The 14,176-nt window shown below is 43.5% G+C and overlaps 1 protein-coding gene across 1 annotated transcript in view; it reads left to right on the top strand.

The window, feature by feature from the left end:
- Positions 1–7,516: 7,516 nt before the first annotated feature.
- LOC138259734 (solute carrier family 22 member 6-A-like) overlaps positions 7,517–14,176 on the top strand; it is a 596,554-nt gene continuing 589,894 nt past the window's right edge. The window contains exons 1-2 of the mRNA XM_069207627.1: positions 7,517–7,560; positions 7,703–7,857. Of these exons, the coding sequence (XP_069063728.1) occupies positions 7,517–7,560; positions 7,703–7,857 (199 nt within the window). The remainder of the gene's footprint in view (positions 7,561–7,702; positions 7,858–14,176) is intronic.

Here is a 14,176-nt window from a genome sequence, read left to right as displayed (position 1 = left end):
CTGTTATAGATGCACCCCTTTCTTTGAGTGATGCTGAGTTTACCAGAGCTTTTTGATAGAGCTGACTGGGACCAAAGAAGCCCACTGACTTTTACCTCCTTTGCTGGAGCGTTGGAAAATGGGGCTTTTTGTTTTTTGAGCTTATGTGAGTGCAGGGTGCCCCTTTGTCCCTTCTTCCCTCTGTAGCTCCTCTTCTTTTGTGTTTGGCAAGATTGTTCACAACATTAGACTTAACAGGAATCTATTATCAATTACATTTACACCCAGAGTCTCAGGAATTAGCATCATTCATAACACCCATGGGTGCGTTGAAATTCAGTTATCTGCTGTTTCGGCTTGTCTCAGCAGTCTAAGGTATTCCAGAGAGACCTTTCATCTATGCTGTTTAGGATATCAGGAATGTTCTATTATAAACAAGATGCTCTGATTTTGGAAGATAGTGTGAGGAACATGTTGAAAGAGTAAGAATGGTCCTTAAGACCTTTATGGAGTGTGGATTAAATGCCCATGCAGAGGAATGCCAGTTTGGATGTGAGGAAATAATTATCTGGGACATTTTGTCACACAAAAAAGGGCTGACCCAGAGAAAGAACTTGTGGACACCATATTGAAACTTGTAGCCCCTAAAAACAAGGATGAGTTAAACTCCTTGGTAGGTATGATATAATTTTACAGTAAGTTCAATGAAAGTTTAGCAAAGAAAACCAATAACATGAGAATGTTGTTGAAAAGTAAAGTGGTCTTTGAGTGGGATGTGGTGTGTGAGAATAAGTTCTCTGATGTGAAAAAATTCTTAGCTAGCGAACCTCAATTAAATCATACCAGGAAGAGAGGTAATATTGGTAATAAATGCTAGTTCTAAAGGGCTTGGAGATGTATTGTTGCAGAAAGATCAGAGTAATGAGGAACCCATGGTGCTTGCCTCCATGGTCCCTACATAGTTCAGAAGTAAATAATTCTGTGATTGAAAAAGAGGTGTTTGCTGTGCACTGGGCAATTAACAAGTACAGAAACCTCTTGTGGGGTACTCTGTGTAAGGTTTGCACAGATCATAAGCTGCTAAGATTTTTTTTTTACCAAAATGGGATTGTAGGCAGTACCCAGTAGAATAAGAAGATGGATCATGCATTTGCAAGACTATAATTTTGATGTAGAATATATTTCTGGCACCAGGTACAAAACAGTGGATTGTTTGTCCAAATTCATTGCGGAAAGTAATGGTACAGGTGAAGCAAGTACGTTATCAGTGAAAGATGAGTGGGCTTGAGCGAAGGTATGTGTAATCACAGGGGGAGTGGTAACTGAGGAAGAGTGGATGAAAGCAATGGAAATAGATCTAGTGTTATGAAGTGTTATGAAGATGATTTAGGAGGGATGGAAGCAAGAAAAAGACATGTGGGAACAATTTAGATTGTATTGGATGGTCTCGTACAAATTGGCTGAGGAAGATGGATATTTGTTTTGAGGAACATAATTAATTCCTTAAGAGACTTTTAGAGAGAAAATTAATTAGCTCATGAGAGACACTTTGTATTCAGTAAAATAAAAGAAAACCCCAGACTCAAACCTGATTTTTGGTGCCCAGAAATTTACATACCAGTTGAGCTTAGAGTAAAACATTGTATAGAATTCGGCAATAGTGATATGATGCTGTACACCATAAAATCACCTATGATCTGTTGTGAACTTCTACCTGGGCCGTAGGAAGATGTGGCTTTGGATATTGTTGATCCAGTAACAGGAGAAGGTAGTACTATGTAACTGATCTTGTTATTTGACATTTTCTCTTGTTTGCCTGATGTAAAATGTGTTAAGGATATTACTATAGCTAGACAACGGTGTGCAGTTTTCTTCCAAAGAGATGCAATGTTGTAGTGAGAACAATGGTATTGAACATTGCCACAGCACTTTATAGTACCCAGAGGCAAATTATGTTGTTGAAAGCATCAGCAACACTCTCAAAGAGTACATATAATTAGCTAGAGCAAGTGGTTTGAAGTGGAAGCATGAGTTAAAAAAGGCTTATTGCATACAGGTTAACTCCTCATCAAGTTATACGTAAAACTCTGTTTGACTAGTTGGGAGGCAGAAAATTTAACACAAAATCAATCAATCAATTACAGGGTCTTATATAGCATAAGCTTGTCACCCTGGGGGTTCTCTAGGCACTGGGGCGGGGGTGCTGACCGCCTCATCTGGCTGGTGCTGGCAGTCGAAGAGCCAAGTCTTGAGCTGCTTTCTGAAGTCCTTCAGAGAAAAGGGAGACGTGCAGGTGGAAGTCGTTCCAGGATCTGACAACGAAGTGGGAGAAGGAACGACCTCCATAGCATTCACAGTATTTTAGAAATTCTTTTTCAAAATCATTTAATGTTCAACATGAGAAATGTGAGGAAATTCATTTAAACTGAAATGTATTCATGTTATTTTAGCTTGGGCAGAGTGAAGGCCTGAATTCTTTATGTGTGTTCTAAACTTCCATGTGAAGTTAGCTTTTTGCACATTTTCCTAAAGCTGCATGTGTCATGCCACAAGTTTCAAGGTTAATAAGGAGCCTATTGTGCGTGAGAGAAAAGGGAACCTCAGAGAAGTGTTACCAAGGATGGAAGGAGTATCCTGATCTGACAGCTATAACTTTTCTGAAATTCCTGAAAGTGCGAAGATGTACCAATGTTGGGTACAGAGACTTGAAAGGACGAATATATAATTTAAACTGTATATTATATGACTTGGGAAACTTTGACAATAATGTCAGGCCCTGGAAGAATTGACATTTAAGTGTGGTTTAGCTGGTGGTAGTTTCAGAGAGTCCTTGTTCCTTGAACAGAGCAGACCTCTCTGAGGTACAGACCTCATACTTTAATTCTATGTGGCTTCATGCTACTTCACCTCTCTTGACAGAACCTTTCACAGAAGTTCTGTTGTGCTGACCTTTTCTCTGAATTTCACACATAGTAGAATAGCTAGAAATCTAGATTTAATGGTCAGACAGAAAAACTTGGATTTGGACTTGATGCATCATACCCTTTTTCTGATTTTCTGCATTGTCGCTATTGTAATAATGGCAGTACATTTGTTGATCAAAATCAATATTGTGCAATGCTTTAATTCTCAGTTGGTGATTATGTACATTTATACTATGATTTTAAGACTCATTTAAGTAAGCTTGACTTTGAATCTGAAAAAAAGCCCTTTGAAACTTTAAATTGGTCTCTGAGATTCAATGGGTGACCATTGTGTTACACAATAATTCATTTTTATAATTTGATGCATTGTTTCCTCACCCCTTGGAACAGAAAAAGAAAAGATTAATCGGACCCCAGATTTAGAGATAGGGCACATTTCTGGATCAAAGATATTGAATGGACCTAGTCTAGGTATGCCCTCACTGTGCGCATGTTAAAAGCTTTGATAGCCTATTTGTGGTTGTAAAGTCAAAAAAGAGGGATTTACCACTTTCCTTGGTATGAGGAGTTATCATTGTAGGGTTAACATAAAGATCCTTAAACCTAACTTCTCAAAAGAATGTTTTACTTAAGTCAACCAAGGACCCTATCCACCCCATCCAATGCTAGACACGTTTCCAGTACCAATCTCAAAAAGGCAGCTTCTGGAGAAGATCAGATCTTAACTCACAAAAGTAATGGGAGGAGATGTGCCACATCCACAAGTAGTTTAGGACCAATTCCTAGTGCCAATGAATGAGGCTAAGGAGGCAGGGGTTGAAAGAATACGGTTTACAAATCTATTTTCCTGGGTCTGGAGAATTTCAACATTAACATGTCTTCACACTCTTCACCATGGAGCCCCACCAGAATGCATTTGCTTTTGTACAAAAGGAACATTTTATTTACCAATTTTGTGCCCAACCTTGAAGAAAATTGGAAAATTGCCTCGATAGTACACTGAAATTGGTGTGCTCTAGTCCCAAGTATAATGCTTCCAACTTAAAGAGGTATCAAAGGGTATGCCCAGATAGCTGAAGGTTGGGACTCCATGAATAGTGACCCCTCCCACCACATGTAACCTAGATTTCATCATTCGGGAGCCCATAACCATCATAAAGGATTTAGGGCCAGATGTAGCAAACCGTTTTACCCATTCTGTGTCTATGGGAAAATGTGTTCGTACATATGGCCCTTAGTAAAGTTAGCACTTAAATCTAAATTGCTCATGAAGGCCGTGACTGATTCCAAAAGCCACAGTAACCCATTTGCTGTGTGTGCTATGAGCACAGCGTTGTCCGCATAGAGAAGGCACAGAACCAAGCGTGCATCCACTACAGATAAATCTTATCCCTTCTTGATCAAAAGTAAATACAAACCATTTATATATAACTAAAAAGGAAAGGGGGCAAAATGCATCCTTGCCTAATCCCACTGCTGGATTTAATTGAATCAGTGCAGTCCTCATTTTGGCCTTATCGGATTTTAATCATGGTATCCAAGTGCATTCTCTTGAGGAGAGATACTAAGCTCTACCCCTATGGATTCTATCATATGCCACAGCCTAATGCAATTTGCTTTATCAAAAGCACAGACGAGGTCCATGAATGCCAGGTGTAAGGCACCTCCCCTGGCTTTGACATACTTCCCTGCTGTGAGTGACAAATTAAACATTGCTCCACTGTGACCAAATCAGCAAGAGTGGAGAGTGCAAGTGCAAGTGGCAAGAGTGGAGAGAGCACTTTTCAAAAATTATATTAATATCATTGAAGAGGGGGATTTGAGTGTCGGAAGGAATAAGAAGATGTTATAATACTCACTGGGTCCTCAAGCTTTTATAGTTACACTTGCTGCCCGAACAGCAGATCTCCTGTCCTCTCCTACCTGAATCCCACCCCCCCAGATACCTTCACTATGCTTCCTTCTCCCTTGCATCCCCTCCCACCTCTCGCATATGCTGAAGCAACAGTGGAAGATGCTTCTTCTCCTACCTCGCAGCAAAAACCTTGAACATCCTCTTTCTTCACCTATGAACCTCATCCTCTCTTCTGGGATTCAGGAAAGGACTCTAAACCAGGCTGTTCAACTGAGCTCTCCTTAGCAGCAATATCCTCAGTGCCTGAATAACCACGCAGGTGATTAGTCGAGCTCTTTAAATCCTTGATTGATAGTTTACAGCTGGATGGAAAAGAAGCCAAGAACACCTACTGAAGGATTTTTTTAAATGCTTCAGCAGACCTTGATGATTATTACTCTCCTTCTGTGTGCATTGAGATTGACTAATTTAACTTTTACTGCAGAAAATAAGAGAAATGTGAACAAGTTTATGAATATATAGCAGCTTTAAAAAATTGCACTCAATTGTAGGTTTGGCGCATTATGTGATGAGCTGATGAGAGATCAAATCATAATGCATGTGAACAACAAGAGAGGTTTTAGGCTCATGGAGATGCCGCATTGGTGGAAGTATTTGTTATAGTGAGAAAGGCTGAAGTATAAAATAAATGTGCCAGGGCAGCATTAGAGGGACTGTGGTGAAGGAGGTGGTTGCAAATATTAAATGAAAGAAATATTCCCAAAAGCAAAGATTACACTAAGAAAATCTTAAGAATGAGAGGACAAGTACCCCCAGTAAAAAAAGGCCAGAATGTGGGTGTAGGTAACATTAAAAGGTAATATACATGTGTTAGTGTACAACATTTGGCATAGAACAAAAGGTGCCTAGCAATAAATCAAAGGTGATCATTGTGTGGTATATGGAGTCATTTGCAAAAATGTGCAGAAAGAGTATTAAAGAACAAAGTTAACACAGTCATTGATATAGGTATATGACAAGGAACTTACAAGAAGTGAATCTAGTACCTCTGGAGATGGTGACTGTGTACCTAGTATTGAAACACAAGATGATGGGACAATTGGATTGGTGGTTAGCCTTACCAAGTCATTTGGGAATAAACCGGTGTGCGAGGTCTAGTTGAGTGGTGTTAAGGTTCTAATAGTGGTTGATTACGGGTCTCCTTGCACGATGTTGACAAGATGGTATGGAAGGAAAAATATTTGGGGTTGTTGGGTGATAGGTTGTTACAATCAGATATAGTTCCTGAAACTTTCTTTGGTGAGCTCAGTCCTATGGTAGGTGACTGGAATGTGAGTTTTGAGTTTAGAAATAGAATGTGAAATGGAAAGTTGTATGTTGCTGAGTATGGTCGCTCTGTATTAAGACAGATAGATCAAGGGCACTTGACATCATTTTGAAGCCCAGTCGTGTGGAACTAGTAATGGTGGTGGACACTGGTGAAAACATTAGATAAGAATTATTAAAATAATTTCCAGTTATTTTCAGGAAAAATTGGCAGTTTGGATGGGTTTTCACATAAAATGATGTTGAAAGACAATGCTCAACCTACAGTTCATGAAGTGAAGAATATTTCATGGATTATAAAGTAGAACGTCAACAAGGAAATTAAAAGATTGTTGAAATATGGAAAATTGTTTAAGTTAATTCTATGTACATGTTAACGTTCTTATCATTTGTTTCTGTATACTGTAGTTCTATAGGTGTTTGTTTGTTTCTTGTGTTCTATTAAAAAATCTGTTTTAAAAGGGAAGATGTATGGTATCTTCCTCTTTAAATGTCAGCCCTATTTACGGTTTTATGGTGACTCCCTGTCATCACATTTTTTATGATGTTAATTTCTAAAATGAATTGATGCCCAAGATAAGACTTTATTTGTGTTCAACAGTGGAGAAGCTGTGTCTAGGGTATTTTATGAATAAGTCCTCAACTGGACCTAACATGTCTGTTTTTATTTGAAGAGGATGTTGCAGAAACCTACTTAAAACCTGAGATGCACCCACAGTTTTACCCAGCACATTATTGACAAAGAGCCTTGGTTTTGGTTTGCTGCACCCTATATATTATTGTTTTTTTGTTTCTTTTTATCAAATTGGTTTGGATCGTTATTTCCTAAATGTGTTATTATTTTCTCTGAGGAATACCTTGTTGTTTGTGCCACAGTACCAAGGGTCAGTCAGGGATTCATACCAGAGTGTTTGGGCCAAGTGCTACTCAGTTACAGTAAACATCAAAAGAGTGTTCAATTTCTCCCATAGCCTTACATCCCCATTGCCTACACAATCAGTTTGATTGAAGAAAAGGCCAATCAAACTGATTGTGACCGCTCCAGTATAACCATTCTCTGTCTGGTCTTTACTAGCAAACTACAATTGAAATCTTGCTTTATTCGTCCTTTTTCAGCACATGCTTTCACATGTGTGCCCGACGCTGTTCAAAGTTGACTCATTACTTTTTTCTCCATTATTTTTACTCGAAATGCAATAGGTATGAACTGCCCTGTTTGTGAAAATAATATTTTCTTATGCCACTCCTAATAATAAGTACACAGACTAGAAGTTTCATATTGTGGCTTCTAGGGCCAAAACATGAGGCCCTGAGCTGTCTTTGACCCTAATACAAGTTTTAATTTCTCCATCGTGGCTCCCTTTTGATCCCACCCCTCCATAGTGCATGTTTAGATACTTTAGCTCTGCTCTTAATATGTGTGGCTTAAATCATGCACCTTCTGGCCAAACATTCAGAAAAAAGTGAAAATTACTTGTACTCCCTTCCCACTGTAAATCGTCCGTGGAAAAGGCATCTTTAGCATAAGTTGTAGTGGGTTCGCTACACATTGTAAGTGCTATATCTTCTGTCCAGTATAATTCTAATGCCCATTTTGTGCCCTTTCATTTCTCCCCAGGTTTGGTCGTCGGGCAATACTGCTCTGGTCCTTCTTGCAGATTGCCACCATGGGCATTGGAGCTGCTTTTTCACCTAACTTTTTAGCTTATTGCATATTTCGCTTCTTGACTGGCATGGGGATCTCCGGCTTCATTCTGAATGACCTCAGCCTGGGTGAGTGTTCTTTTCATACCATGGGACATCTCAACAAGACCTCCTGCAAAAGAGGTTGAGGAGAAAATACTGCTGGTCTGCTGCAGATAGATGTGTTGAGGCATTAGTTGAGAAGTGTGATGTCTGCCAAACCAATGGATTACATTGCAGGGAACCTCCTATAGTAGAAGTAGGTTGTCCTAGCAATGTTTGGGAAAAGGTAAGTGTAGATTTGTTATGACCACTTCCTGTTTTACTGCCTAATCAGAAAAATTTGATTTTGATAGCAAACTATATATATAAATGGCTGGAGGAGAGCTTAATAAGAGATCTCAATATCAAGTCAGTGATATATTTCTTCAATTATATATTTTCGATAGAAGGTATTATCTCACATATTTAATCTGACAATGGAGTACAGTTTACGTCACATAACGGTGGAATTTCTTGAAGAACTTTTTAAATAAACACAAAAGGCTAGATTATGTCATCCAAAACGCCATGGTAGTGCAGAAAGGATGAACTGATTAGTGAGTACGTGTATCAGGGGAGTAGTGGCCTCTAGTCTTTGTGTGAGAAATTATTTTTGCATGATGCTTTAGACCTAATGTAAAATGCTCCACGCATTAGTGGTATAATACCATTTGTTGCATCCAGGGGTAGAATGGGTTGTGATAAGCTATTTCAATGGGGGTTGTGTACGTTTAAAGGAAGTTTAGATGTTATGTCTGAAAAGGAACACAGTGAAACCATTGCAGGTGCAAAGAACAACATTTTATTGAGCGAACTGAAGACCAAGAGTAGAAATGATGCAATGAAGAAGACTTAAAATAGAGCTACCTGATACTTTAATCAGAAAAGGACATCAAAGATATGGATCTGTGCATAAGAGTAAAGAAGTTGTGATGGATGTGTTGTTAGGATGGAAAATGGTCAGTGGTGGAATAGTGAATGAGTGGTCAAAGTGATAAATCAGGTGGAAACACTTGGAGCCCAACCTGAGAATATTCAGGTTAAAGGAGGTGAATTTCCTCAACCAAGGGTGTGCTAGCGCAGGTGGTTTTAATAAAAAATATTAATGAGTATTCATGTATTATTATTACTGGGTTTGTGTAGAAAATGTAATAACATAGAAAAATAATACACGCATTGAAAATGTGATCACGATGAGTGGCCGCCAATATTCATGAAGTATACTCAGTAATGGCTTATTAATATGAAATGTTGAGCATATGTCTGATTAATGTGGTAATATGTCATATTGGGGGTTATGCATTATGTATTAGCTTTATTAATTGTAGGCCTTAACTTAGTGGAAGTCTTGGCCTAGTTGCATAGCCGCATGTCAAGCTGTATTTCTTAAACGTTTAATTAAATGGCTGTCTTAGAGCATTACACTGTGAATATCCACTGTGCTGACTAAATGTGCTCGTAGATAAAAGTCTTTCTCATGAGAACCGATTGCTAGAAGATGTTGTTCTTGCTAAATGTAACATTATGAGTGCAACATGTGTAAGACTGACTTTCTCAGGAGGAGAACAATAGAAACACTGACTGGAATGTAAGCTGCAACAATATTGTTACCTGACTAGAAGGACGATGAGGACATTACAGGAGAAGCCAAACAGCGATATGTAAACCAAGTACTAGTAGAAAGTATAGATTTGATGTGTTAGTTTTATTGGCCAAATTGTGAACATGCGATCCCTTGACCAATAGGGATTTGGGAATTAGTTTTAGGAAATTTAACTTAAGAGGACTGCACTGAGACAAAGCTGCCATTGTGCATCTGTCCTTAGCATTTTGCCATCGCTCTTTTGCCTTTAGCCACCGTCATAATTTCTTGAGCATCTTGACAAGAGACGTGCTTAACTATAATGCTTAAAGACTTTGGGGGTTATTACAACATTGGCGGTAAAAGCCGCTTACCGCCGTGCAGAAGACCGCCAACACACCGCCATGGCCGTGGAAATCCGCCAAAGCTATTATGACACACATCCCGAAATCCGCCAAAAATCAGACACCCACACAAGTCCGCCACACCAAAGGTCAGTGATAAACTGGTGAAAACAAAACCTCCACCGTCACGCCAACAGAAATACGCCCATGCTATCACGACCCACGAATCCACGCAGCGGTCTTTCAACTGCGGTATTCCATTGGCGGTACACACCGCCGCGCTCAAAATACACACACATCTCCAAAACACCACCACATTGGACAATTCGAAATACACACACCTGATACACATACACACACCACTCCCACACAATCAATACTATATAAAACACATACCCACATCACCCAGAAACCCCTACGACCAAAAATTTAGACGAAGGCCAGAGAGACAGCACAGCATAGACAACCCCACCATACAGAGGCACACAACACCATCACCCACACTACTTCCACCCACAAAACACCACACACCACTACATATCACCACACTTATCACCACATACACCACCCCACACATCACCTACACCACCCCATGGCACGGCAAAGACACCCCAGGTTCTCGGAGGAGGAGCTCAGGGTCATGGTGGAGGAAATCGTACGGGTAGAGCCACAGCTATTTGGATCACAGGTGCAGCACACCTCCATAGCTAGGAAGATGGAGCTATGGCGAAGAATGGTCGACAGGGTCAACGCAGTGGGAGAGCACCCAAGAAATCGGGACGACATCAGGAAGAGGTGGAACGACCTACGGGGGAAGGTGCATTCCGTGGTCTCCAGGCACAACATCGCGGTACAGCGGACTAGCGGCGGACCCCCACCTCCTCCCCCACAACTAACAACATGGGAGGAGCAGGTCTTGACTATTATGCATCCTGAGGGCCTCGCAGGAGTCGGTGGAGGAATGGACTCTGGTAAGTCAAATCTTATCATATCCCCCACCCTACCTGCATGCTATCACAGACCCCCACCCTCGCCCCCTCCCCTATCACTCGAACTCCTCACAAATGTACTAATAACACAAACCACACATCCCAACCCCAAGCCCTGCATGACACAACAAAGCATGGACACCCATCACTAAAGCCTGCCCACTGCACATACCCATAACACCCCCCTCAACCATCATCACACAAGCCCCCACACAGGAATGTTAGCACTGGGGTACACGGTCACCCACCCACTGCACACCATGACACACACAGATGCAATAATCATGCTTTTACACCCCTGCAGGATCACTACCCAACGTCACCAGACGGGAGGGTCCAGACATCCCTACCCTACCCACAGAAGAGGCCCACAATGATGACTGCAGCTCTGTCCAACTGGGTCCAGATGACCAGCCCGGACCATCGTGGGCCTTGGGACAGTCGGTTCCCCACACCCAGTCACAGGCCACCACAGACCTTCCACCCTCTGGTAACACCAGCACAGCACCCACCCAGCGGGCCCATACCTCCGTACCCAGGACACGTTAATCAGCTGTGTGTCCATCACTACAGGGAACCCAGGATAACCCACCACTCCAACAACAACAGGGACCTAGGGGCAGTGGCAGTGGGCACGCGGTCCAGGGGACGGAGGCCCAGGAACACAGGGGAACTGGGAGGGCTGCTGTGCGACAGGGGACGGACAGGCCTAGGAACCCACTCTCCACGAGGCCCACTCCTCCTTCATGGGAGCATACCACCACTCCCAGGAGACGATGGCAACGGTCCTGGCCAAGTTTCAGGAGACCCAGTGACTGCAGGAGGAACAGTATTTGGGGTTCAGGGAGGGACTCAGAACCATCAGCACTGCCCTGGGCACCATCGTAGGGGTGCTGAAGGAGATACTTAACACCAGGAGGGACACTGTGGCACTACAAGGGGCCCCTGACACTAGCATGGACGATGAACTGCCCACCACCTCCGCCGGCGCTAGTGGACAGGAGGCACCGCCACAGGACCACCAAACCAGCCCCCCACCCCCTGCAGACGGAGAACCACCCCGCAAGTGGTCCCTGAGATCCAGGAACAGGACAGAGCATGATGCCAAGACCCCCGCCAAGAAATGAGACCACCCTGATTGTCATCCCACTGTCCCACTTTGTAACCCTGTCCATATTGGAACTGCCCCAGCTCCACTTCCTATGCCCATATGGGCAGTGCACCTGTGAGACTAATAGACTGGACTCTGCCATGGACATTCCTCCACCATCACGCCTCACCATTTTACCACTCCCCTCCAATATTTAGCACGTCAATAAACACCCTTGAAGCACAAAACAATCTGGAGTCAGTCTGTGATTTTAAAAATGTGTATTAGCAATGACAGTGACAAAATCCGTTCTCAAATGTAATGTCAACATACCTATGTCAGACATCTCAAGTTCATGAGGAATGTAAGCAGATGACACACGTTGGTAAACACACCTGTGAAACCGTAATGGAAATGTACAACTCAGTTACCATATACTGGTTGAAATCGACAGACAGGATAGAGGTAGAAGTGTGAAAGTATGTGTAGTAGACAGGAATGTGTTCTCACCTGTGTGTCACTGGAAATATTGCTGGATAACTGAGTCCCTGTTGTCAATGTCTTCTTCCTCTGCTTCCTCCTCATCACTGTCCACAGGCTCCACAGCTGCCACAACACCGTCATCTGGACCATCCTCCTGCAGAAAAGGCACCTGTCATCGCAAAGCCAGATTGTGAAGCATACAGCAGGCCACGATGATCTGGCACACCTTCCTTGGTGAGTAGAATAGGGAACCACCTGTCATATGGAGGCACCTGAACCTGGCCTTCAGGAGGCCGAAGGTGCGTTCGATCACCCTCCAAGTCCGCCCATGGGCCTCATTGTAGCGTTCCTCTGCCCTGGGATTCCTCATTGGGGTCAGTAGCCATGACAGGTTGCGGTAACCAGAGTCCCCTAATAGCCACACACAGTGCCTCTCGAGTTGACCCATCACATAAGGGATGCTGCTATTCCGCAGGATGTAGGCATCATGCACAGAGCCAGGGAACATACCATTTACCTGGGAGATGTACTGGTCTGCCAAACATACCATCTGTACATTCATGGAATGATAACTCTTCTGGTTCCTGTACAGCTGTTCACTCCTGTGGGGGGACCAGAGCTACATGGGTCCCATCAATGGCACCTATGATGTTGGGGATATGTCCAAGGGCATAGAAGTCACCTTTAACTGTAGCCAAATCCTCCACCTGAGGGAAAACGATGTAGCTCCTCATGTGTTTCAGAAGGGCAGACGACACTCTGGACAACACGTTGGAAAACATTGGCTGGGACATCCCTGATGCCATGGCCACTGTTGTTTGAAATGACCCACTTGCAAGGAAATGGAGCACTGATAGCACCTGCACTTGAGGGGGGATCCCTGTGGGATGGCGGATTGCTGACATCAGGTCTGGCTCCAACTGGGTACACAGTTCCTGGATTGTGGCACAGTCAAACCTGTAGGTGATGATCAAATGTCGCTCCTCCATTGTCAACAGGTCCACCAGCGGTCGGTACACCGGAGGATTCGGCCATCTCCTCACATGTCCCAGTGGACGGTGCCTAGGAAAGACAACAGAGACCACAGAGTCAAACAACTCAGAGGTATGTACCCACAGTCTACATAGAACACCATTCATACATAGAATCTGGCCTGTATTTGTGTTGTGTGACAAGGCCTAGGTCTGTGTGACGCAGTTGTGAATCAGGCCATGTGGGCCCCTGAAATGGCGGCTGCCTGACCTCTAAAGTGGGACAATGGGATGTGAGGTAGCTGCGCTGGCAGTGTACACCGTCGCGGTAGGCGGACGGAGACCGCAGCGCAATGCTGCATTGGTTAACATTGGACCCTATGGGTCCCAGGAGCCAATAATGATGTACGCCGGCGGTGATGGTACGCACCACCGTGGACGTGACCGCCATTTTCTATCTGTTCAATCACTCAATACCTGATCTTCAACAGGAGAGGACCTACACTGCAAGTGCTGCTGTGACCTCGGTCTGGAAGAGACAATGGTTTGTGCGTCTGGGGAAAGGGCCCCTGCCTTCACTGCAGAGGAGTTGGAGAAGCTCGTGGACGGGGTCCTCCCCCAACGTGGGAGGGGTGCCCGTCGAACCATGACCCCCCTGATGTTCTGGATCCTGGCGGTGGCCTAGCCTGAGTTGGATGGGTGCTTGAGGGCATCACAGCAGACACAAAGGGGTGAGTACAACAACACTCAGCGGACTTTGCACGCAGTGAAGGTGTCTGGGTGGGGGAGGAGGGCTGTGGGTTTCCCTAGACCAGGGCGAGTTACGTAGGCTAGGCCACTCCGTAATGCAGGATATGTGGCACCCCACCCCACCTCTGTAGAGTGCCAAGTACAGGTACACATGCCCC

The sequence above is a fragment of the Pleurodeles waltl genome, chromosome 9 (genome assembly GCF_031143425.1).
Source record: "Pleurodeles waltl isolate 20211129_DDA chromosome 9, aPleWal1.hap1.20221129, whole genome shotgun sequence".
Lineage (NCBI taxonomy): Eukaryota > Metazoa > Chordata > Amphibia > Caudata > Salamandridae > Pleurodeles > Pleurodeles waltl.
The sequence above is the reverse complement of the archived record's forward strand: the minus strand, read 5'-3'. Positions and strand labels throughout refer to the sequence as shown.